General features: G+C 35.1%; 1 protein-coding gene across 50 annotated transcripts in view; it reads right to left on the bottom strand.

Moving 5' to 3' along the window:
* PTPRD (protein tyrosine phosphatase receptor type D) overlaps window positions 1-26,543 on the bottom strand; it is a 1,180,356-nt gene that overhangs the window by 10,823 nt on the left and 1,142,990 nt on the right. For all 50 annotated transcript variants that reach the window (XM_032097314.1, XM_032097313.1, XM_032097327.1 and 47 more), the window contains 6 exons: window positions 24,308-24,427; window positions 23,586-23,740; window positions 7,173-7,458; window positions 6,593-6,771; window positions 5,221-5,347; window positions 4,111-4,236 (listed from right to left, as the gene is read on the bottom strand). In XM_032097314.1, coding sequence (XP_031953205.1) covers window positions 4,111-4,236; window positions 5,221-5,347; window positions 6,593-6,771; window positions 7,173-7,458; window positions 23,586-23,740; window positions 24,308-24,427 — 993 coding nt within the window. The remainder of the gene's footprint in view (window positions 1-4,110; window positions 4,237-5,220; window positions 5,348-6,592; window positions 6,772-7,172; window positions 7,459-23,585; window positions 23,741-24,307; window positions 24,428-26,543) is intronic.

Raw genomic sequence — 26,543 nt, 5'->3', positions numbered from 1 at the left:
GACGGTGTGAAAAGGGTGTCTGAGGCCCAGGGTATATGACTTTTTTGGTATGTTATGTTTTGAATCCTGTGGACTACAAAGTCCTTTATATACAGATCAGGTAGAATAAGGTCATCTAATCTGACTTTTCATTTCTGAGATATGCTCATCCACTTCACGGCAGGAATATCCTTACTGATAAGACTTGTTTACTCATTGCCCTCCTTGCAGATGCTATCTTTAATAGTAAGCTGTTTTCTATGAGGTGAACATTTTTCCTGGAAGAAGATGGGTCAACAAGCCAGTTGTTTAACGTATTTCCCTTCAATAATGGTTCATTTAATTCACTAACATCTTGGAGTTAGTTGAAATTGAGAGGAAGGGCCTCCTTTCTCAAAACAAGCCATCTAAAGCTCTTCAATCCCTGTGGTTAGGAATACTAACAGCATTTCTTTAAAGTGCAGAATACTGCATCATAGTTATTTTTATAATGAAGCCACTGTAATTACTAAATGACAACTTCTGTTATATGCCTATTTAATGTGTAAAAAGTCAAAACACATAAAAAATGCAATACAAACAGATAAAGCAAATTTGTTCTGCATTTTCAAACATTGTGCTTGATGATTTTGACACTGTCAATCTGCACAGCTGAAATGTTCAAAATCATGGCAATGTGAGCTACTGATGTTAACTGGTGCCTCTAGACATCATGTTTTCTAAGCACCCGCCCTGCCATGTCTTCAAAAGGGTCTTCTATTAAGTGAAACTCATGAAAAATTGAAATTTATTCTAAGTAAAACTCATGAAAAATTCAAATCATTACTGGAGATTCCCCTCAAAAAGCAGCAAGTTATGCTTGGAGGCAAGAACAATCTTTCTCTCTTTATCCTTCTACCACAAGCGCTCAGCTGTTACAGACCTTTGAAATGATACAGAAGTGATTTTAAATATAACCAAAGGATACCCCAATGCTTTGCTTTTATATTTCCTCTGGTTTTGTGGGGTTTTGCCTCCCGTATCTCAGATGAGTAAGGAGAACAGAAAAAACTGTATGTGTACCAGCAACTACTTTGAGAGGACACACATACTGTCTTCTTCCACTAGACCACTGTGACAATTTAGTAGTCTGTATCTGTGAAATGCTTTTTGCCACAAACAAATATGTAATGTTTGAAAATATTCACTCAATTTGATTTCTTATGGGCATCAACACAAAAAACGAAATGTTTCCTTTCAAAATGGTATTTTGTTAATACAAACATCTCTGATAATAGTCTCTGTAATCCCATTTCCCCCCAAGAAGACATAATGAAATTGCATCCTCCAGATAGCCTTAGGCAAATGATATAAATTCATCAAGAAGACACAAGTATAGGTTGATTTCCCTCAAAATAACCTTCCATTCTCCTAAAGTAAAGAAAGAAAACCTGAAATCTGACTTTCAACATGTTCCTAAGAAGATGGAAACTCTTCAGCAATTTCTGACCTCGATAGGACTTACACTAAAATAACAGTAACTTTTCCAGGTAGAAAAAGTAAGAAAGACACTACTTTACATAAGTGTGGTCTGTCATTGGAAAGATCACACATTTTCGGTGTGTATATGTATACAACTGTATTAGTATGTTTCATGACTTCAGTAATGCAGTATTCCAATGCAACTGTGAAATGACAATAACCTCTCTTATTTAATATTATTTAATGAGCAGAGGAGTAAAGTTCCTTAGTCTATGTTAGACTAGCATTAGAGCATATTGGGAACTGATCGGCAATTTCTTACAGTTCCCTCTGCTACTGACATTATAAACAGTGCTGATTTCTTTTAATGAGATTCTTGCCAACAGCAGTCCAGATACAAATGCCAAATTTTATTAAAATCTTTACTTTCAAATACTGTGACAGTTTGCACAGTTAGTTATCAAAATAAGTGCTTTCAGATCCCTATGTGGCACAGAGGGCTTTTAAGGTATCATCCTATATATTGGCTGACCGTTTGGATTTCTTCTTCCTTCTCACAGGGGATATTCAACTGTCTTTTGATTAGGCTGTAGAATTTATAATACTCTCTTACAGCCATCACTAATAGTTTAGCCTTAAATAAGACTGGCCCAACATATTGACCTCTTGAGTTTCCAGAGAAAGTGAGAACAAAGTAGTCAGAAGCAATAACTTGGAACAGTTAGAGAGGTCAATTTCACTGTACAACAACTCACAGTTCAGTTTCAGAAATAACAGAGAGTTCCACACCAGACACTTGCTGCTGGCACCTAAAAAGATACAATGCCTCATTTTTTGTCCCTGTGGAATAACTTGGCATCTTGGCTCTGGCAGAGCATGGATGGTATTGTAACAGTATAGATGGATTTGGAGATGAGAGCAAGAGAGGATGTTTGCCATCACTCCAGCATTTATTCTTCTTTGAATGCAACAATTTAGTCAAACTATGTCAATTACTGGGTGTGACAGCCACAAAAGCCTAACTAGAGGAAAACTATAATGTACATTTTGGTACGTATTTCCCACTTCCTCCAGTAAATTTGGAAGGCGTTATAGTTTCCCAGCATAACTAGAAAATTTAAGATGGTGCTGTCAGCTCACTGATGAGTTTAACAAAACTTGGACCACCAAGATAGATTTTCAAAATTTGAGAAGCAACAATACATGATAGTCAAATGTCACAATAGGACTGTCAATGTGATTGATGCTTTTTAAAAGAGGTTTATTAATATCATGTCAAATAAAATTAATTATGGAAAATTTAATAATTTAATTATTTGACCCTTTTTTACTGGTTTGATAGCTGTAGGTAAGCAGAATTTCTTAAATATCCTATTTCAATATAAAATTTTGAAAGAATTTTTTTTGAATATAAGATGTTTGGAGACACGTCAATTACAGCTATGGCTTTTTGTTATAACTGGAATTTTGTGATCAGAGCTTTGTAAACTATGTCATATAATAACTCTTCCAACTTGAGATAGATTTTTAATAGAAAATCAATTAAAACTGTAAGCATATTTGGAGTGAAATTGGTTTTGACTATCTCTGCTTACAAGTGTGTTTAAAGACTGATGCTAGGAGCCTGCTCTCCACTTTTCTTAAGCACAAATAGGTTAGAGAAGCGATGAGTCATATGATACTACATTTCAAATAGAATGAAAATCAGACCCAATATATCTACAGTTTCTTTACAAAACCCTACACCTAAATCTCATTTGCCAAACAAAAGGTCCATATGCTGACTTGATAGTAACAATACCGTCCAATTTTAATTGAAGTTCACGTTAAAAGCAGTAGTCTCGCTAACTATGAGGAAGTCTAATATTTTGGATGCTGACAGGCAATTCTGAGCAGCCATTCATGTTATCCCTGGACAGTACATCCTGCTATTTTGCTTGAACAAGTATTATTCCACAGTGCCTACAGAAACAGGCGCTAACAGAATGTCTTCCTGCCATGCAGACTGAAGTGCTAGAAATCAAGTCTGAGAAATGCCAAATATATATTAAAAGTTTATATATGTTTAATCTTATATGAGTGCTCAGTTTTGGACTTGGGAATTCAGATAAGAAATGCAGTATGAAAATGAGGATGCTAAGGTCACAGCTGCATGTATCTACTCTGCAGATATACTAGAGAGCTGAAAATATGCTATATGAAAAATCAAATTATAATGTGCAAAGCTTGTCCAGCTTTTCTTATGAATGCCATTTGCTCTGCAGTTTTAAAATCTCAATGTATTAACCTTCACAATCACTCAGCCTCAAGGGTGGTGCACAACAACACTCTAAGTGGCAAAAATTGTACCCAATATTGATCAAGGGAAAAATGAGAAAAAAGAGGAAAATGGTCCTCAAATAATCTAATGTATTTTGGCACAAATAGTTCAGAACTATAAAACTGTGCTTCCCAGATGCTAGATCTGAATGAAGTACATTGTTCTTACAGAAAGATGCCACTTATTTAAAAATAACTTCATCTGCTTTTTTATTATTGCTTGTAGAAAGCATATCTGTAGGGTTTTCTTAATAACAATAAAAATTTCAGAAACCCCAAACATAGAAGAAGAAAGACATAGACATTTTCTTTTAAACTTATGAGAACAAGTGTAATGCTATGTTGACTTACCCTTGCATCTGTAACCTTGAATTCCCTCAGAATATACTGTGGCATGTTGTACTCTGCCATTGGATCTACCACAAAATACTGGTATCTGGCTGAGCGCTCCGCAGGCCAGTACTGGTGGCATTTTTCCTACAAAATAACAAAATACAATACATTTCCTGTTACTTGAGAGCACTACCATAAATGGGTGTAAATCCTTTTTTACTCAGCTAAGTGTGATATTCATGGAAAGTGCCAGTAGTGACAAGAACATGAGCTGCTTGTGTCGGTATAAACATTAAACTCAGAGAGTAAAAAATTACCTTTAACACTGCATTGCCAAGGGTTTCTCATTGGTTGCTGTATATTGGAGCTTACTTATACTTCTGCTCAGTTTTATTATCTATCAGTGACAAGAGCTATCCCTAGCCTAATTTTCAATGCTGAGTTTTTATCTCAATTTAAATCCTGATGCTATCTTCAGTTTTCTTCTATTTTGCTTGTTGGAGCAAGTCCCCTCAGCCTCAGTCACGATTCTATCTCTGCATCCACTAGCCATGTCCTGAACAATCTCTATTCTCTCAGACACCTGCCCTAACTCAGATTTCACTTATCAGATGCCAGCTTTCTCTTGACGTAATCCTGTCCAGATAGCAGACTGCTTCATTCTTTCCAGTAGACAGAGTACCAATGAAATGAGTTTAGAACTGTAAACTGGGGGCTGAAACTTTAATATGCAGGACAGAACACATAGAAGACATTCAGATCTTGAAAATACCACACTTTCTTTTAACATTTTTACAAGGAGATGCTGCAAAAGTCAAGTTTCCAAGTAAGAGATCTTTCTTTTTCAATAGACAGCAGTGCTCCCTCCGCATACTTTGAACATCAGCATGCAAACCCACTTGCTGAATCTCAGTGTGCCCCACAAAAACATGCCATGTCTAGTTTGTCTATTGCAACACAATAACAGATTGAAAAAATTTATACCTAGTGGCCAGGAAGGCCACTCCTATTTCAGCAGAAGAAGGAACCAAAATTCTCATCTTTAGATATTCCTAACCATGAAATATTTTAATATAAAGAGCTGCTGTAACCAACATTTTAGTAAAGGAATATTAGAGCAGTACTTACTCTGCCCATTTCTCGTAGCTTAGTGAGCATGACCACAATTGTAGAATTATGCTCCCAGAGCATTCTCCAAAAGTCTTCAGTTGTTTCTGCTAAAGGACCCTGTGTAGCTATGTAAGCTTTTTGTTGTCTACATAAAAAAAAAAGTAAATTAAGAGTAATACTTTAATCAAAAAGTGACTTGATTCTCATATTCTCTGTTTATATGTAAACATTGTCTAGAGGGAAAATGTACATACTATTAATAATGAGCACATTAAAATCTTATTATGATTGTTTAATCAAACTATGGCTTTTTATTTTTAGAACTTTGAGAGGAAAATTACTCTGTTAATATTATGATGTATGATTTTATCATTATTATTTAAATTTTAATGCAACTCTAATTGCTCAATTTTGTGTGCTGTAAAAAGCACTTAAGAAACACTTAGTTGTGCTGGTTCATTTTATAGAAATAACTGTCTAACAATCTATTAAGTTTAGGAAATATAGCATCAAGCAGTTTCTTTATTAACTTCTCTTCAACAGTCTGATGCCTCCAGCAAAAGTAAGTCAGGAAGAAAATTTGGGAACGGAGTATGTATTTCCAGGCCCTAATATCCTGCTAGTGGAAGCTGCCACCAAACTGTTAAAAAACTGGATGAGCAGCTTTATAAGATGATGACCAGTTTGTATTGTTGCTTCTTTCAAGCAACAGAAACACCTTTGTGGGTGATAGTGGAGATGAAGTTTATTTTCAGTTATGAGTGGAGGCTCATAAAATTATCCCTGGGATATGGATACCCAGGCACACCTGAACTGAGTTAGGCAAACTATCTCATTTCCCTGTCATGCCTTTTTCAACCAGCTGCTTAAGTCAGCTGAGGGCATATTGCTCCATGTTGTCATGAAGAAGCTGGTGGGCTTTTTTGTATGTAAAGCCTTACATACAAAAGGCTTTTGGTGGTTAGGTCAAGTCTTAGTCAGTGCTCCAAGATCACAGATTATCACCTTGACACACAGAGTATATCTCCTGTATCTTATTTCTAGATATCCTTTTAAGCAGAAGAACTGTGAAGAAATAGGGATCCAGATCATGAGCATGCTTAAAATCTCATTAACTTTCAGCATGTAAAGCATACTGAGAGCTCTCAGTGGTTTAAAGACAGGTAAAAATATAATGTTTAAGATTCCATGTAATTTGCAAAATTTTTCTATATTACATGGTGAAAAAATATAAACCCTTTATTAAAATTTAAAAAACCACCCAAACATGCCCTGAACAGATAACAGATACCAGATTTCAATAATAAGCTTTGTTATTTTCAATGTAATTACATAAACAATTTTGTAAACTTTTAAAGCAGTACAGATAAGAACACATCACTGTTTGTACCTGTATCCATCAATGAAACTGGCATTAATATAATCAGAGCCTTCGACTCCTCGGATAGGCTGCAAGCATACCCTTGTGGACTCATATGGCATAATATTGACAAGGCGATTTTTGAATTTATTACATGGAAGATTGGCACTGATGAATCTTGAAGTGTGAGCCTTAGAGCTAGCAAGACGCTGTAGAAAAAAATTAAAATAATTAAGGCCAGGTATAACAAAAACAAGTGACACTATCAGGTTTTATAATCTCTGGTCAGTATCCATTAATGAATAATTTCAATTCCAGATGCTTACTTTTCCATATTCTATTGCATTATCCAAATATTTGTAAAGCTTCTTTTAACACCTTTTACAAGTACAATGTCTGCTCTGTTAGTGCATTTGGACAAATTCCAGTATTAAACTTATCTTTTTTATCTTAAAATTATCTTTTTTAGAAAGAGCTATCTTCCTAATTTAAACATGTAGTCTAATGGTGTCTCTTATCTTCTGATTATTGGAAACAACTGATGGAGAACAGAGCAGCTTTAGTGTTACACCATTTGGTTTTGGTTACCCACAACATAAAATCCCAGTACCTTAAATTCCAGTTCCATTCCTGTGACATTCTCTCCTGTTTCTATCTGTGTCAGCTTCTGGATATATGCATACAGGTTTCTGGCTGGCACTTCGGTATTTCCACATGTCACTGCTTCCAGCAGTGCATCATGGATAAAGATGTATTGGTCCTCAGTTTGAACCATGTAATTCCTCTGTGCTCTCATTAGAGTTACGTGGCCATAAATATCTACAGTCTTTTCATGCTTTATTCTCTCTAACATGGCATCTATCACAATGAAACAGCCAGTCCTGCCGACTCCAGCACTAAAAGAAATGAACACGGGAGAGAAAACATGGACTGTTTCATTCACTGTGCTTACTTTTATGTCGTTCAAGTTTCAAAGTTTTGTAATGCTGATTTAAACAGCACGTTTCTGAATATGAACATAAAAGAAGTTGGTGCCCTGAAATAAGTAAACTCCTTAAACATTCATTACAAGCAATTGAGAACACAGAATGCTTTTATATGAAATCTTTGAATCTTGCATTTTCAGGTTTGACTATAATAGAAATAAAACACCTTGCAACATGTTCTTAAAAATGGAAATTGCTGGAGATGATGAATCCTCTAAGAATTCAAGCTTTATTTGTAGCATGATTTCTAAGTCATTAAACATGCTGTTGCTGCTCTTCTCTTTACAGAGGTAAATTTATAGGAAAATAATAATCTTACAGAAAATGAGTCTTACATATTTCTATCATACTTTGGCGGTAAACTTTCCACCCCTCTCCCAACTCTGCTGATGAGGCTTCTATTAACACAGTTTGTTCTGTCCTCTGCTGTTTCACTTGGCTAGGACATACTGTTAGTCTTTGCAATGCAGACCCATTACTAGATAGCTGTGCTAGCTGTAGGCTGGGGAAAATCCAACTGTTTGGACACCAACTGTACTGAATCAAATCAGACCATCTTTTTGCAGCCATGTGTATGATTGAACTTTATGAAGTTTTGTTTCAACTATCTGGATACATGTAGCTAAACAAAGCTAAAGTGTAACATGGTTTTGTTCATCATTTTTCTGTCCAGGATCACATCATGCCTGTAACAATGAATGATAGTTTCAGGTCTTCTAAATGCTTAACTTTTTTCAGTTAGTGACACGAAATTAAATACACAGTATAGTAAGCAACAGTTTATAAACTCTCAAGACACTGAGATTAGCTAAGTTAAGAATAGTTAAGAACCCCACAAACTGAAATTTTTTGAATAGAAAGAAACAAAAATAATTATAACCTAGCCTCTAGAGGACAATTATATTTTTTGTTCTTGTAATGGCAATGAAATCAACAGAAGTAGCACACATTTGTATGTCAGATTGGTTTATATCAAGTTTTAAACTATTCCTTCAATGATTACTCTTCTCATTCAGTTTTTATCAGTTTAACAAGTGTGAGCCAAGTGAGAAATATGAAAGCTTTGCAGTGAAGATTTTCTCAGTAACCTAGAATATGGTTCTTTTCCCCATAATGTATTAATGAATTGCTGTTCCAGCACTGGATATGCCATTTTTCAGATCAAACATCAAAAAGTTCACTGCTATCTGCAGACCACAACTGCAAAATCCCAAGACAGTTAAAAGCTTGCACCTTCAGCTGGAATGAGTGATTTTCAGTTCCTCCTTTCATGTCTTTTATTATAATTTACAAATTTATTTTTTCCATGAGCAAACTCAAAGAAGAATAGTTATTAACATACTCTAGCACAGAAGATACGTGCTAGTCTATAGGTTTATGCAGAAGTTGTGAAGATCATACCATCAGATCCAAACACATCGTTATACACTGATTTCATGGTAAGGATGGAGGGACTGACACACTTCATTTATGGAGGCATTTGGCTTCACTGGGCTCCTGACACATCCTCTCTGGATCATTTTATCCAGCAAGATATTTTACTCCTTTAAGATGTTCAGTACATTCTAATTCTGCCCATTAAAAATGAGCTGTGTGTCTACCAAACTACTCTCTTCACTTTCCACATAAAAAATGGAACCAGTGTTACGAAGATTTTAACTTAATTCCTCTTTGAAACATACTCTTTTGCCCCCAATACCTTCTAACTCCAAACTCCAATAGCTTATTATATAAAAGAAGAAACTATCCTATCCTAATTTTTTATCCCATTTCTCTTTCTCTTCTACTATCACACAGCCTCTTAATATGGTATGATACACTGCTGGGAAGCCATACATTTTGAATCCTCACTAATAAGACACTGAAATATTAAAAAAAATTCCCTGTATTTTGTCTGGTAACCATGCTAATTCACCTAATAAGAATAATTTCACAAATTATTTCTAAGCTTGTTATTGCCTTTCTTGCCCTTTTGTTTTGCATCTTCTGGTGTTACTGTCAAACTTAGAATTTTTAAAAAAATTATTTCAGCTAGTGAAAGATGCTATTACACTTTCAAGCTGAAAACCTAAGATATCTGTTAAATAGACATGCCCCCTAGGAAACTGCTGCTGCTTCAAATATTATCATTTACAGTATTATAACGTTTGTTTTCAATTTCTAAAAACATGACTGACTCAGTCCCATGAGCTGAAACATGTTTAATGTCCTGCGATGCCATACAGCTACAATAGCTACAATTCAAAAAAGGAAAATGAAGAGGCATAAGGGGGACATTCTGAATTCAAATCACTGTATGGATGTGCTAAAGGTTGGCTTTTGTGATTAATTTGTAGCTGTTTAAATGATGACCCTTTATTGATACTTCAGTGATTTGGCAAAGGAAGGCAGTGTAATTACGAGTATTCACAGATCATTTAATTGGAAGCAAAGATAGTAAAATACGGACCAAAAATCATGTAGGACATTTTTGACTCATATCAGGGGAAAATTTTATTGAATATTACTGTTTCAGATTGAATGAAGCTTGCATTTATGAACTGAAAGTACATGAAATTGCTTGTGATATGGGAAATATATAAAAAGGTCTGGATTTCATTGAGGAACTTCATATGATTAATTAGACTCCAATCCCACAGAAATTCTGTGGTAGCTCTGACAAGAGCAATATTTAGGTTATTTTCCCACTTTGCTGTTAGGAAATTAGAACAGAGTAGAAAATCACCCCTCTGTCCAGGAAGCAGCAAAAAAAAGCCCCTTATGAAACCACTGAACATCCTTTTGAAAAGAAACCTCTGATCAAAATAACATAAAGACCTTGTGCAAAGACATAAATTGAAATTTTGTTTTAGAAGAGATACTGGACTGCTTCAAGAATTATGTACCATCTTATAAGAGACCTTTGAGAATTTATCTTCAAGTGTGGTTATGGTTGGATACCAGACAACAAGGATGGTATACAGCACTTTCTTAGGTGCAGTGCTTTACCAAATGGAAGACTTTACTGACTGAATTTTGTTCATCCCTAGGCTATGCATGGAGGCAACAATATTTATCACTGAAGCCACATAAAATGTCTGAAAAAGAACATGGAACAAAAAAAATCAGACAACAGAGTATTCCACTACAAGCAGATAAAGCTCAGTCTAGAACTCTCCCTAGTTTTCATAGGTAGTGGACAAAAGCATGGGACGGTCACAACCCACAAGCCAGCCTTATATCTTTCTTCCTTTATGGAGCTTTAGTAAGATTTTTTCCTTTCAGTCTGTACATTCTCAGAATTCTAGTATTGCCATAAATTCTTCAAATATAACTGCCCCAGATTTAAGCCCATATTTTTTTGTAATAATGTTCAGGAAGTAAATTTGTTCTCCATCTAATCCCAAGTACAGCTCTGGAGAGATCAAGGACAAGAAGCTGTCTTACGAGATTGTAATTTGAACACAAACAAACAAACTCTCAAGCATTAAAACACACAGAATCAAAACTCCCAAAAATTTCTCTTAACAAATCCCATGTACAGGGAATAATTGTTCATTAAAATAATTTTAAAAGCTGAGTTTTCCATGCAGGCTAAAAATGTAGCATTAGTAATGTTCAACAAACCTTCAAACAATGACATTCCATTACAACAAATCCTCACACAGGAATAAATTAATGTTACATAGAGGAGATGAAAAGAAAATGACTATTCGTTCTTTACTTGCCAAAGAAGAATCAGGATTGTGAAATGAAATGATGAGAATTTAAAACAAACAGGAATTAATTTTTAAAGTAGTACATAATTAAATTGTGAAACACGTTGTTACAGAATACCATGTATCACAAAAAGAAATTCAGAGAGGAAAGGATCATTTAAGGGGTATTAACCAAGATGTTACAGACACAACTTCCCCTACAGAAATCCTTTTATTAGATTTTGCTGGAATTTGGATAGAGACTCTGAAAAATAAGATTCTTCTTTTGAATCAACACTTCAGCCTTCAGGTACCTGACACCTTTAGGAACTCTACCACTGAAAAGGCACACCATTAATTTTGATAACTTGCTTCTTCTTTCTTAAAAGGGACAAATTATCACAACTATTCTACCTGCTTCTTTCCTGAAATCATGAATTGTTGGTGAAAAAAAATCTCTTATTGTTCTGCTTGTGAGATGGAATAGCAGAAATTATACATAACTGAAAAGTTCATTGACCTTATTTCATACCACTTATTTTTCTTATCATGGTTTCCCTTCAGAAATGGTTGTTGATTCTATATAACCATACATGCCATAATCCTGCTTTTCATAGAGGACTTTTACATATGCATCTTACTTAATCACTATGTTGTCTGATTTCTTCAATTACTCAGACATATAAGGAAAAGAAATTAAAATAAACTTATTAGTCTGTACTATTTTATCTGTGTAAAAGGATTTACTATGATTTTTTATTTCAAAATTAATTCAGTTCTCAGATATTCTCATTATTTTCCTACTCTCTAAATACAATCTTATATATGCAATGTACTGAATTCTGTATTTATCATCAAAGAGTAACTATCCTAAATACATCTTCCCTGTGATATTTGTTGAGTTTCAGTGTATACTTTACATTTTTTGTACTGTACAATGCATTCACAAAGCCTTCTTGACATCATGCATTCCACCAAAGAAAGAATGATCTAAAATTTACTGAAATAGAGTTTAGAAAAAGAAAGTACATCTTACTATGACTTGTTACCTTCAATTAAAGATAGATCTATGCCTGAACAGCTGTAGATACAGAAAATGATACTTCTGGGTAATTTAGCAGAGGAAGTACACTGCCATCATATAGTCAATAAATAAAAGTGAAGATTACAGCACAGCAGAGAAGTCAATGAACAGAAATTATGCTGCTTGCTGCTAACAACTGTTTTTTGCTTTCTTTGCAGTTCAACCTGCTTTGCATTCTCAGGGTGGAATGTTTTGAGAAGTTGCTTCATACTTTTGAATATTTCCTTCTGTGCTTGGATTACATTTTCATAGAGAAGAGCTATTAGCCTATCTGAGAGTAACAGAAGGTGAACTGATGCTATCTGCTAATGAATTAAAGAATGTGGGAAGAAATGTGTTCTGTAGTACTGGAAAACTGGAAGACCTTGAAAGTACTTGCTAGCCACTAAGATTCTGATTCCAAGGTTCAGAGTCCTCTGGACCCTTCCCTGATTCTAGGTGTTTGCATTCCTATTCCTACTGTGGCCAACAGCAGCTGCCCTTGGGATTTTTTCTGTTTGGGTTTTAGACTGACGGAGCAGTAATGAAGGCTGAGGTTGTCATCCAGACACAGGACTTCATCTGGCAAGTACAAAGTAAAAGGAAAACATATCACTAGGACTCCTCAGTCCACATCAGATTTTTTTTTTTTCAGTACCAATCACAGTTCAAAGCCCTACATGAATCTGTCCACAAATCTTTTTTTTTATCTTTTCTCACTCCCTTGCTCCCCCTTCCCTACTCTGAAAACTTGGAAATAACCAGTAAATTACTCCTGAACCTTGAAGCTGATACGACTTTGGTAGTAGGCCTATTTTTTTGGATCTCCATCTCAGAATGTCTCTTCCTTTTCAGTTGAAAACTGATATACCTAGAAAATAAACTCAGAGGATGAGACAAACATGAAGTTGCCACCTCTAGATTTAGTTTAAACTGAAAGGGTTGCAATACAGTATTAATGCAGTGAGATGCTACACAGTAGAAAATTGAGTGAAAAAAACCCCTGAGGCTTCTCTGATGAGCTCATATGAAGGCTAGCCCTGTTTTTTTAGACCAAGTGGTGAATAAAATAAATACCTTTTTTAATATCTGACAATACTCCACTGACCACTGAAGACCTTGGTTACTGGTACTCGTTACAATGTTTCTTAACCTCTGCAATCTTTATACCAACATGAATTCTCTGTAACATAGACAATCAGGTTGTGAAAGGTTAATACCACGAATCATTTCACATTTCTTAATCATGACTTGTCATTTAGAGGTTAGACACTAATCTCTTCCCTTTTTTTCAGGATTTTGAACTTAAGAGCAAAAATTGTGGACAAGTTATAATGAAAATAATGGGAATTTTAGTGTAGAAGTTTCAAGATACATGTAAAATGAGCTTGGATATTATTGTGACATTAAAAATTATTTTTGAAATTCAGGTGAGAAAAAAATAGACATCACAATGCAGAATTCACTTGGAACAGCATTCACTGATAAAATCTGATAGTAAGTGATGAGACCCTGAATAAGTCTATAAAAGTAGGAAAAATGAAGAAAGATTAATATTCAGGGCAGAATACTGATTGGAAAGCCTCCATGAAAAGATAACGGGACTATTTTTAAAGCTGCATTTTACTTCTAGAGACATGGGGAGAGGATCTAAAGAGACGCTCATGATGATTACTTTAGATAAAAATACAGCCTGTTCAAAGTTAGCCAAACACGCTGGGTAGCCAAGTTGATGCAATGTGTTCCAGTATACTCCGTGTCTATGGATATTCCAGAATTTAATGTAGGTACAGCTGGGAAATCTCAGAGATACCCCTTTCCAGAATTCAGCTATTGGGTTATAAAAATATTTTCACATTTCCTGCAGATGGCTGGATTCTTTTCTTCACTCATAATTTTAATTCAGAATTCATTACGGACAGCTGCTGGCTCTGATAGAACCTAATTGCTCTTTTACTAGACTCAGCTGCAAGCAGTCAGATTTCCTTTTCCTTTGTAGAGTATATTATATATAAACATGGGTGGGGAGAAAAATAACCAATTAACTAAATACATATGGATAAAATGACTCACTAAGAGTGCTGATCAAATAATGTATCAAACTGCATCTTAGGTCAAAGGAAATTACAGGCCTTGTAGGACATGATAATATATATATGGAAATAATTATCAGCACCAACATATTTTTAATTTGAGATAACACATGGAAAAGGCATTGCCTTTGTTAAAAAAATCTTACAGACAATTATTACATTTTAATGAGAGGCAGGTTATGTTGCTGGGTGAAAAGTCATCAGTCTTCAGCAGACCTGCTCAACTGAAACCCTTTGTCGGCCAAATCAAAGTCAGGCCTCAGTATGTCCACTGCACAAATTAGAAGGAAATGTGGCATAATCAGGCAACTATTTTTACTGCCTTACCTCTTATAAATATATATATATATATATATATATATATATATATATATATATATAAAGAAAATATCCCCAGGGAATAGTTACTGTTACTTAGGCTACCAAAAAAAGGGTATGTCACAAAATAAAGGAACAGAGACAGACAGCAAAAATGTCAAGGGATATGAGAACTCACTTCCATCTCCCTCCACATGACAAATACTGGAATGGGTTAGAATATTTTGCTACCCCTGTTTTCTATGATGGATGAACTCAAGGAAAAGTTGTAGACATGTAGAACATGAAACAGCATTAAATAACACAGTTTTAATCCTTTTGTCCAAAGACATTTAGTGAAATGAAGTGACACATAATTAACTAAAAGTAAAAAAAATCTTCTAACTTAATGTGTGAAACAACTTAAGGAAAAAGGTCAAAGAGAGTTAATACTGCCTGTTTTTTTCTTTAAAAGGTGTGTACAATTACGAATATAAGCAAAAAAGTATACACCAGTTTCTCTATGTAACTAAAGGAATAAAGGGGAAAAGAATCAAAATCCTCATGAAGCAACTACTCACTAACTCCTTGCTGCTGGAGAGGAAACTTTGTTGAAACATTGTTGACATTGGAGTTTTGTACTTCCCCCTGAAATTTCTGACATTTGCCATTGTCAGAGACAGGCTACTGGCCTAGATAGAGCACTGATTCTATCTAGTAATAGCATTCCCTATGTTCCTTTACAGATTTCTGACTGCTACCAAAAACAAATCTTACTCTATGCAGTCACAGCAGCTTTTTAGGATTTCAAAAGATAATCCACCAGCCCTGAGTCACACCAGTGGGGGGTATAATACCCTGAACCACAGGCTAAGTGCCAACCAAATATGGCTTTATACACATATGACTGATTTAATCAGAGAGGCCACAAGTAGGTGTTTTTCATTATTTGAATCTGCATGATGATATATTGCTATTACTTGTTATTTATATGTTTTTGAATTTTAATAATGGTTCCAGTGATACTTTATGAGTTTTAATGCTTACAAACAATGGAAGCATATACTGTACATACAGCTGCTTCATTCAGGTTTTAGAAAGGGCTTGTTTGCTCTGCAGAACCAGTTTCTAACTCGAAAGTGGATCAGCATCAGTTTGTGTCTGACACCTCAGGGAGGATTTCTAGATAACACAGCACAGTATTTTCCTACTCTAACAAAAAAACCTATCAAGGCCAATTTTAAAAGATCTTCCACACTGTCACATTAGCTATGGTATGGTAGTTCTTGTCATGTTCATACTTCCAGGTTTTCATATGCAAGTACCTAAATTTAAGGAGAAAAATTAGAGACCTAAACTAGTAAGACCCAGACTGCTGTTAAGAGGGATTGAGCTGGGGAACGGCATCTTTTCTATCAAGAGGATTCTAACTAGTGACACTCCAATTTGAAACAGAGGAAAGAAAATCAGCATTACCCATCCATCACTGGCTCTATCAGCATACAGATGGGAACGCTGCTTTTTGTCTGTATAATTGCATGAACATGTCTCAGTAATTAGGTGAGAGCTCCTGCACATTCAGCATAAAATATCCAGGGTCTTCAACTGCAAGGTTTCCAGAATCTACCCTTTCACAACCTTGAAAGTTTTATGGTGAGAAAATGAAGGCAAATCAAAAATCTCTATTTGTGACATCTGTGACATCTCCTGTCCATGTCTGTAACACCATACATTACAAAATTACCAAGGAGTTTCTTGCTGTACCAATTTTTTCCATCTAGCCTTTATCAACTTTTCTTCTAGACTCTTTCTCTTTTTCCAGTAGATTCTGCAATTCCAACAATTGATCAAAGAAAGAGAAACCATCCAAAAACTTCTAAATCAAGTGAATCCAGTTCCACTTTCCTAAACAGAGATGAAGCATCCACAGCATAAACTCTGCAAATCTTGGTGTCATATCCTCTATAATATACATGTTGAAATGAAATAACTTCTAAGAATAAAGGTATGTGTAGAAATGAAGTTACTCTCAGTCAGTTACTCTGATTGCACGGACTGAGTAGCTGAGACTATTAATACAGATGGAAAAGGAAAAACATGGACATTAACTCATTGCTGTATTTTTATATTAAGAGGAACTAAATATCCTAAGCAGGATCACCAACTATACATTTTTTCAATATGAGATTCTAATAACAATCTTATCCCTCTCTGCTTTTTATTAGTGAACAATGACTATGAGAAAAAAAAAATTATGAGATGTACAGTGATCCACAGCTAACAGCTGAAGAGTAAATAGTGTTATAGTGTTTTTGTATAGGTATGATACCCAACACAGTTTATATACAGTAGCAACTCAATAACTTCTGGACAAAGACAGGTGGGGAAAGCAGAGAAAATTTAGAATATTTATGATATTAAAATACTTGTCATACTAAAATGCTTTCACTGTCTTTTCCTCTCTTGAGCTTTCAGCTGTCCAAGGAAGTTAGGAAGGGTCCTGGATTGAAGGATCCTGGGAAAGGATGAGGAAGATTCTAGTATTTTTCAATCTTATTTGTGATATTTCTGAATATGTACTGGGGAGGTTTTTTCCCCCACCGTGAAAAAGGATAGGCAGTCATCTGCAACCTACTCACTGCAAGGATTAAAAAATGAGCACTTCTAAGGCCTATGGCAAGAGAAGCAGTTCAAACGATAGAGAAGTGAAATAAAACAATCCACTGGAAAATCATTGCCTTTGATAAGTATTTTATTTTTCTTAAATGTTCTATTTTTTATTCGCAAACAAAATTAGGTTTTATTCACTGAAAAAAATTAGGTAAGTATTATACTTTAGGAAATAGAGTATCATATGGTGGCTTGTTATTTTTTGAAAATAATCTTGTTTTTTACTCTGCTAACTGGTTATGTTAGTGTAGTCAGGCACAGATTTACTTAAAACAGTCACATTCCTCCAAACATCCAAGTTCTTCTGTTTGCAATACCACCATTAACAGTACCTGCCAAAGCTTGACAAAGTGTCTTAGGGATATGCCCCTTGGTGCTGGTATTACAAGAAAGACTTAAACATATGGTATTGCACTAACATATTAAGCTTTTAGGTAGCATTACTGAACCAATGACTTAAAGTTTCTGTCATGTTTTGAAAACATAGTGGCATAAAATTCCAAACACCCTCCAGTGCTGGTTTATTGTGATCTGATTAGCACCTGCTTGCCTGCACTAATCCAACTTCAAACATAAACGTGTGTTTTCCCTGCTATCATTAGACCACACATTAGAGTCTCACCAATGCAGAATCCTAGGGTTTAAGCCTGCATTTTTTCATTAAAGAAACAAGTTTTTCTAGATCAGCTCTGCAAATTAGGGCAAGTCATACAGAGACACTAGTGGACTGTGGTATTACTCAATTTCTGTGCAAAGAAACTGAAAGGGTAGTCTTAAAATATAACTGTAAATGAAAAAAAAAGCATCTATGTGCATCAACTATTTCAACCACCACAGAAAAATGTTCAGAAAAATTACTCTAAATAAGCCAACCAAGATTTGAACACATTATGTAAAGTACCTACAAACAGGATGGGATTGCTAAATTTCATTTGTGGATTTTTTTTTTTTTTAAATATAGCTTTAATTTATCTGCTTTTCTCTTACTAATCTCACACTGAGAATAAGGATCATGGAACACTTTAACTCAGCCTTGACTGAGGCTCTACTGAACTATTTTTCCCAGTAGATACAGACCGAAAACTTTATATTTTTTCTTGGGAAAAGAGTACAGTGGCATTATGCATTCATGTTACTTCAGCTATACTTTGTCATGGAGGTAGTCCTTCAAAAATATCTGATTACTTAAATTAAGAAATCTGCATTTAGATTAGGCCTTGATGTTTCCCTTGGTGCTCCATAATTCTTTTAGCAACAATCTATGCTGGTTTTCCCTTGAAAATAACATACCTGTGAATATATTTTAGCTACCTTTTCCACTTAAAAACCTGCCAACTTTTCAGCACAAGTGTGCTGGTTTTGGCTGGGGTAGAATTTATTTTCTTCACAGACTTCTTGCCTCTGTTTCAGTGTGTGGTGCAGCTCAAGGAAGCTGGGGTGCATGTGAAGTTGGGAGGAGACATAGGTGACCCAAGCTGACCATAAGGGATATTCCAGAACACATGGCATCTGCTTAGTATATAAAGTGGGGAGAGGAAGAAGGAAGGGGGGGACATTTCGAACAATGATGTTTGTCTTTCCAAGTCACTGTTACGTGTGATGGGGCCCTGCTCTCCTGGGGATGGCTGAACACCTGCCTTACCGTGGGGAGTAGTGAATAAATGACTGAATTCCTTCTTGTGTGTGCAGCTCTTGCTTTCACTATTAAACTGCTTTTATCTCAACCTAGGAGTTTTCCAGCTTTTACCCTTCTGATTCTCTCCCCAGTCTTGCTGGTAGGGGAGTGAGTAAGCAGTTGTGTGGGTCTTGGCTGCAGGCTGAGGTTAAACCACAGCAACAAATAAGAGCTTGGACTGGTAGAATATACTTGTGAAATTCTCAACATGTTTTTGACTTCTATATTAGATTCATATTCAGTACTGTACAGGCAATCAAATGGTTATCAAAAGTAATGTCTAAATGGCATGTAAAGATGCCTGTTGCATATACATTAGTAATAAATAATTACCAATGTTTTTTGGAATTCTGATCATATAATTCTATATTTCTTTGCTATCATCACACAAAAATTATTAAAAATATTTCCATTTGCATATCTTTGACACATATTTACCAGAACTTGTCTTATCAAGTTCAGTCATGTAGAATGGTAATATGTACATTCTCAGTTAATTTCACTAGTTAGAACTATGCTTTCTTTTTCTGGTCACTGTTACGTGAAGAGAGGGCATTCAAGTATCTACAGAGTGGGTTCTTCAGTAGTCAGGTGTTTTCAGCTCAGACTTCCCACCAAGCACATTGTAAGTTATTAAAGAAATTCTTCACACATGCAAAAACCATTTCCTAGGAACAGGATATTAAACTAGCTTACCAACAAATGAGGCTTTGATACAAACTGGTCTGGGGCCACTCGTGAACCAGGTCTCCAGCTATCTTGATTCTCTATTGGACATTTAGCTGTATCCCAAAACCATGGAGCAAACTAGAAAAACTTTTTAATCCCTTAACGGGAAATGGACTGAAAGGCAACTGCTGGCCAGTATTAAGGCAGATGAGTAGAAATGCAGTAAGGAAAAGCTTGGGCTAAACCTTTCACTTGCAATATGTACCTATAAATACAAAATGAATAGGGGGTTACTCTGTAAGGATCAAAATACAGACAGCTGGCTCTTGCAGTCCTCACCCACACAGGGTGAGAAAAATTCTCCCTGTACTTAGTTGTCTGACAGCTTTTTTTTTCAGTTTCTATGGTTTAAAAGTTTGCAGAAAAAGGCTTCCACAGATTCTTCGAGGCTACTCTTTCTTTTTGTCCAACGCATTTTGAAAGGCAACTCCCATTCTGTTTATACTTATACAACATGTGATTATTGTGATTTTTTGAGCTCTGATACTTTGGTAGGTACTGGAAGAAGCAAGAAAGAAGGTATTAGTGATATCTCAGATGGCTTACAATTGCCACCATGAATCCTGTGTTCCTTCTAGAAACTAAACTGAAATTACTCCTTCAATGAGATATTGTTCAAAAGACTGCTTACCACAGCCGAAGGATATAAGATACGATTCTGTGTTATATTGTTTGGCTCTAGTCAGGAAAGTCTAAAGTACTCTTTAAAATCTGGATGATGAAGTGGGTGAATTTAATGAAAAGAGATTTAGGTAGTCCTGAACGCAAAATAGGAGAAAACGACAGACAAGATACAGAACAAGGACAAGAGAAATATTAAAAAGGCTGCAGATGCAGACTAGGGGACAGCCAAGGAACAAATGAAAAGCAAGAAGTTTGTCAAGAACAGAAAAATATCACAGTGGAAAAAAGTGACTAGTAGAGGGCAGTAAAAGGAGATGCTTGACAAAAATCAGTAGGAGAATGCTACCATTAGAATGACAATCTTGCCTCAGAGAAAATACTAAGAAAGGTAGGAACATATTTCATTAAATGGTTCAGCAATGTGATATTAACAGTAAAATGAGTTTGAGAAACAATGGAATTGAAGAACACAAATAGAATATACGTAGAGGGGTCCAAAGAATAAAGATCAGTCCAGACTTGAAGAGAAAATAATTGATAAAAATGTAAAATGACTTCTAATAAGCAAAGGAAAGATTGGAATGGAGAAACTTACAAAGTAAGCAACAGAGAAGAGAAGGAAAAAAACTGGAAAGCAGGTTCTAATTAAAACCAGGTAACATGCAGAGCTTGTACTTTAGTGTTTTAAATTACTTTTTTATGAGCTTGAAATGAAATGTTTGTGCATGTCCAGTACTTAAATTTCAAACCAAATGGGAAGTATTTTCATGTTGCTGTATGAAAAACATATCCTTCAGCCTAAAAATACTGTGGTGATGCTCTATAGCTGTTCCTCTTTTGATTTCTTTAAACCAATTTAATAACCACAGAATCACACAATATCCTGAGTTGGAAGAGATCCACAAGGATTATTGAAGTCTGACTCCTGGCCCTTCACAAGACAGTCCCAAGAAAATCATGTTGAATTCAAAATGATAAGGCAATACAAATCTCTGAATATAATGTTGCTACAATATGCCTGGAAAGTGACACTCACATTAACATTAATATTGTGAGAAACACTTCTAGTAACTTCTTGTTAGTCTATCAGTTGGATAGCCAGCACATTACACTGATGAGTGAATTAGCACATTCATAAACTTTGGACTGTCCAGAACACTTGCTGCTAAATGTGCAGCCAGATAAAATTTTTAATTACAGAGACATAAATTTTTAAATTTTTCAAAAACTTGGTTTCATTAATTCTGCTCACAGACAAATTGTTAGCAGTGGAATTTAAAAACCTTGCTAAAATAATAAGATACGTGAAAGTCTTTTCTAGATGTTAGGTTGTATGAAGTGACTGAAATCTTACTGTCTCAAGTAACTATACATAAGGCAAAAAGCTTATGTATAGCAGATTATGCTTACTGCAGAGTATTGATAAATAAATTAATAGGAATTTGGGAAAAAAAAGTCCCTCAGGCATAAAATCATACTGCCTAACATGACCACCACTTTCAATGAAATCTGCATGCAAAACTAATGACAAAGAGAAAATAATGGCCTTGTTACTTCATCAGTATCTCTGAGTGATAACAAGCAATGTATTTTATTTCATCTTTTCCAATGACTAGCCATAAGAACTGATTTATTTTGCCTATTTTTGCATTGAGGTAATTTAGGCTATTATACTAACTTAAGATCTTTCCCAGAGTGAGAAGATTCATTTCTTCTATTAAGTTTGGTTTTGATTTAGAGTATAACATCTTCACTGTCGAGCAACTTTGGAGGTATTTTATACATGCATCAAGCTAATGAAGTTGTTTCTGAGGAAATCTAAAATCCTAGACAATAATCAAAATGTTTGAAGACCCTGTAAATGCAAGTACAAAAAGATTTGGCTCCCTTCAAGAAATACTCAGCAAACATTATGAATATATTTGTGTTATTACTTATAATTATTCCACATTTTTAATCCTGTTTTTTCAGTAAACATTAAATATCTGTGTTCCATGTTCTCTAGTATTTTGTAAACAGTCTGTGCCTTTCAGCGTTGAAGTTCTGCTTATTTTGTTTTCCTGTTGACTTTATTTTCCCGTCTTGTTCACAGGAGCCTCTTGCAATCACTTTAAAAGTGTTGAAATTACCAGATTCCATGGTTGGGTTTTCAATATGTTAAGAAGTCAGAACTAGACATGGTGGTATGCTGTAACTACTATTCCTCAGGTTTTGGATGAAAAAGCAAGACTGGTTTTCAAATATGCTAAGCATTTTTAACTTCAGTCATCAGTGTGTAGTAGCTCTCAGCCTTACTAACTGAAGGTATTCCAAAATGAAGTTCACAAAAAACAGTGATCTTAGGAACTTGCTTTGAAAGGGGCTACACAGCAAGCTATACAACATATGACAACATACCCCTGGAATGAGGGAACCCATCTTGGGGTTTATTTCTATCTGAATTGGTACATATGTTCTGATAATGTCCTTATCAACATGATTTTAAGGCTTTCTCAAAGATCTGTTCAGCAAATTCCAAAGAAGCCATATCTCTTCCTCTTTGTTCTCTTTAGTCCCACAACATTAAGAGCTGCTGACTTTTTTTCTTCAGATTTTATTAATTCATACCTTATAATGCCTGAGAAGGTTTGCTACTTTGCAAAAAGCATGGAGCACTCATTTCCCTGGAACAGGGTTCAGCTTGCTCCCCAGGTAAATCCTTTGCACTTTCAGCTCCTCAAAGTCCTATTCTGAGGATTTAACCTTGAATACAGATTTTAGGTCTTACCTATTTTCAGTGAAACTTTGAATTTATCTATCTTAATTCTCATGTTTGCTACTTTCCCACACAGTATAAGTAATAATTTCAAAAACCGTTTCATTGCTTAAAACACACTTTCTTCAGTACTTAGGCTCTTAAGACAATACCATCCTGCTCCTTTTTCACATCACATTCTGAATGCCACAGATACATTTGTATTTCCCTGCGCACATCCTCCCTGGAGATCTTTTGATGTTCTAAAATTAAATTAATTGTGCATAGACCAAATAAAATAATTCTAGCCTACCCAAGTTGGCAGTGCCATACTCAGGTCCTTGATTTGCAATTCAACCATCTTTTTCTTTGACAGACTCAGAAGTCATTTGAAAGAAAATCATACTTTTGTCTGCAACCAAACAGAAAGCAGTAACCTTGACACACAATGCTTTGAAGAAACTTTTGGGCTTACCTGCAATGCACAACCATAGGTCCGGCATCAGGTGGGTTGCAAGTCTTGACTCGTCGCAGGAAAGCTAAGAATGGTGTTGGGTGTTCTGGGACACCATGGTCAGGCCAGGCAGTGAACTGGAATTGCCTCACTTCCCTTTTCTCACTTGAGCCATTCTATGAAATTTAAAAGTTTCATGACAAAACTGCCACTTGAGATGGTATTGGCACTTTTCAATGAAACAATTGCAGAAACATATACACCAGTGAAAATTATTTAAATAGTATTCAGAGCCAGAAAGAAAAAGAACTCAGGCTATGGAGAAAAATCCAAATTACAGGTTCAAACAATGTAAGATCATTAACTGTAATGTACACTTGTGCACCACAAGTGCCAGCGACTTAGTATTCAGGTTTTTCATGGTGACAGCTCTGCATTAACTTACAAAACTTCATGTTATAAGGAAAATGTAGAAGTCTCAATGTTCAGTGCTGTTAGAAGGAAACAAGAGAGAAAAGTGAAAGGAGAGGAAGGGGAGAAAGGGAGTAAGAAGTAAGGGGAAAAGGCACGCAGGGAAGGCAGGGAAGGCAGGGAAGGCAGGGAAGGCAGGAAGCAGAAAGAAGAAGGAGGACAAGGTGACAGGAGGGAGATAGGTGATAGGAAGGAAGGGATGGGAGGGGAGTGAAAAAATAGCCAGCCTTTCAACTTAAAAGTATATAGTAAGCATATGTAAGTATATATACCTTGTAAAGTGCAAATGTACGAACACAGTAGGTTGCCAATTCAACAGTGTCTAGAAGGGTCACTTGGATTAGTCCATAAGTTTCTGTGCCTCTGCTTGGCCAGTATTGATCACACTTCACCTGCAGTGAAAAAAGTTAACATTTAATACATTTAATGCTGAAATTTACTACATATCTGAGTGTATATCACCATAGGTTTTAAAAGTATGTGGAGATAGAATGGCCAACTTCCAACACAAGAAATTTATTTTATCATCCACAAGAACTGCTCGTCTGGTAGTAGTTTATGTAATGTCTTCTTCCATAATGGGTGAGTTCAGTAGGACAGATAATAGGGAAATGCTAGTAAGCATAGATACAATGCAGAAAAAAAAAATTTAAAGTAGCTTAAAATATGACCTATATCTTCACCTTTCACAGTCCAGAATTTAGTAACAGTACTAATCCCTTTGACATAGATGGAACTTTTTTTAACATCTGCCATATTTTACATTAGTCCCCAAACTTATAAAATATTGCTTGGATGTTAATATTTATTATCTATAGAAATAGCTCAGTAGAAACATGGATTTTTTAGAAATAATTTCAGTACACTGATAAATGAAAGGGCATCATATTAAGTGGACTGTGAGAAAAAAAATTCCTTCTGAGATCAGTGTTCATCAGAAAAGAAGCATATAATGAAATTGGGTCCACAGGCATTTAAAAAAACATGGTTTGGTGTTTAAAAATTTTAAAATTTTAATAAACACAGAACATTTCATTCAGAGGAATCTTCATTTTAAAGTTCCATAGTTTAGAATATTAAAAATGCAATAATTCTGTATACGATGACACGTAAGAGAACCATATTTTTATCATCATTTCTAAGGCTCAATAATTTGTTACAGTTAAAAAGGGTATTTACAATGAAAGCTGTTAAGAAAACAGAAATGATGAACCCCTAAACCCATCAGAAAATGCAGTACAAAGCAGTATGGAGGTCAGGTAACTAAAAACATTTTACTTTCAGTGGCTGATAGATGAAACTGAGACAGTCCATCTCTATTCTATTTATAACAATACATTCTTACCAATTAGCCCTGCCTACAGTACAGAAAAGAAGTTTAAACTGGGTCCAGTAATAACATTATTTTTTTTAATAAATGTCTTCATTAATCACTCTAAGCCAGATTCATACCAAATTCAATGAGAAGATAATAAATGTAAAAAACATCAAAGGCAGAATATTGCACAATATTCCCAGGAAAAAAAAGTGAATTGTCATGCTAATCCACGAGAAAAACTGATTATTTCCCGAAAATGGAAAATTAAGATATGCATCTTTGAAACTCATGTGTTCTCCAGGTTTTTCATTCTACACAGTACTTATTGAAAAAAGACTTGGTATGCTTTCCAGCTCTCCAGTCCCAAATAGCTTTTGCTCACAGATCATTTTATTTTGAGGCTCAGAGGTCACAGATCATTAACGGTTCACAAATCAGAGTCTCAGAAGAAGTAATCTAGATAGAGAGGAAAAAAAATTCTAGCCACTGAAGCAGGTGATAAGAATTCATTAGTGGCAAAATAAAGGGAAGCAATTTTTTACAGGAAATGATAGTTTAATTTATAGATAGGGAATTGCAACAAAGTAACTAAAAATGTTTACTGATACTGCACTGTTAAAAAATGGGATTCATAGCAAAAAAATTCTCTTATTAAGAGGAATTAATTACTTACTTGTGTCATTTATTGAAAGAGTAAGTATTGCAAATAGTTCACAAATATCGGTGATTTTTTGCAAGTTTCCTAGTACTTGCCCCCTTGGTCTTCATAAACCAAACTAAAAAGCACGTTTTCAATTGAGACATTTAAATATAATTACAGTAAATCTAGTTTCACTTTATCATTAATATAGAAACAATGCAACATGTCTATATTGGTTACCTGTATTTTAAATGAACAGGTTGTGGTTTGTTGTTTATTAATTCCCATAGAATGACATATTTTTTCATGGAAAATATTGATACATAGTAACTGTAATTTGTAATCTTAGGAGCTATAGGTTTAGTATAAACCTCTAACTAAACCTGTTTTTTTTGAAGGTTTTTTAATTAATAAAAACTTATTTTTAATTAAAACACAGAAGAAAAGTGTAGCTGTGCCTTTGCATGCCTAAATATGTATTTCTTTTTTTCACCCTGCAGTTCTCACATATAAATTGTACGCTCATAGAAGCAGTACCAGGTTCCAGAAA

Source organism: Corvus moneduloides, chromosome Z (genome assembly GCF_009650955.1).
Source record: "Corvus moneduloides isolate bCorMon1 chromosome Z, bCorMon1.pri, whole genome shotgun sequence".
In the NCBI taxonomy this organism is placed as follows: domain Eukaryota; kingdom Metazoa; phylum Chordata; class Aves; order Passeriformes; family Corvidae; genus Corvus; species Corvus moneduloides.
This window is presented reverse-complemented; position numbering and strand designations above follow the sequence as displayed.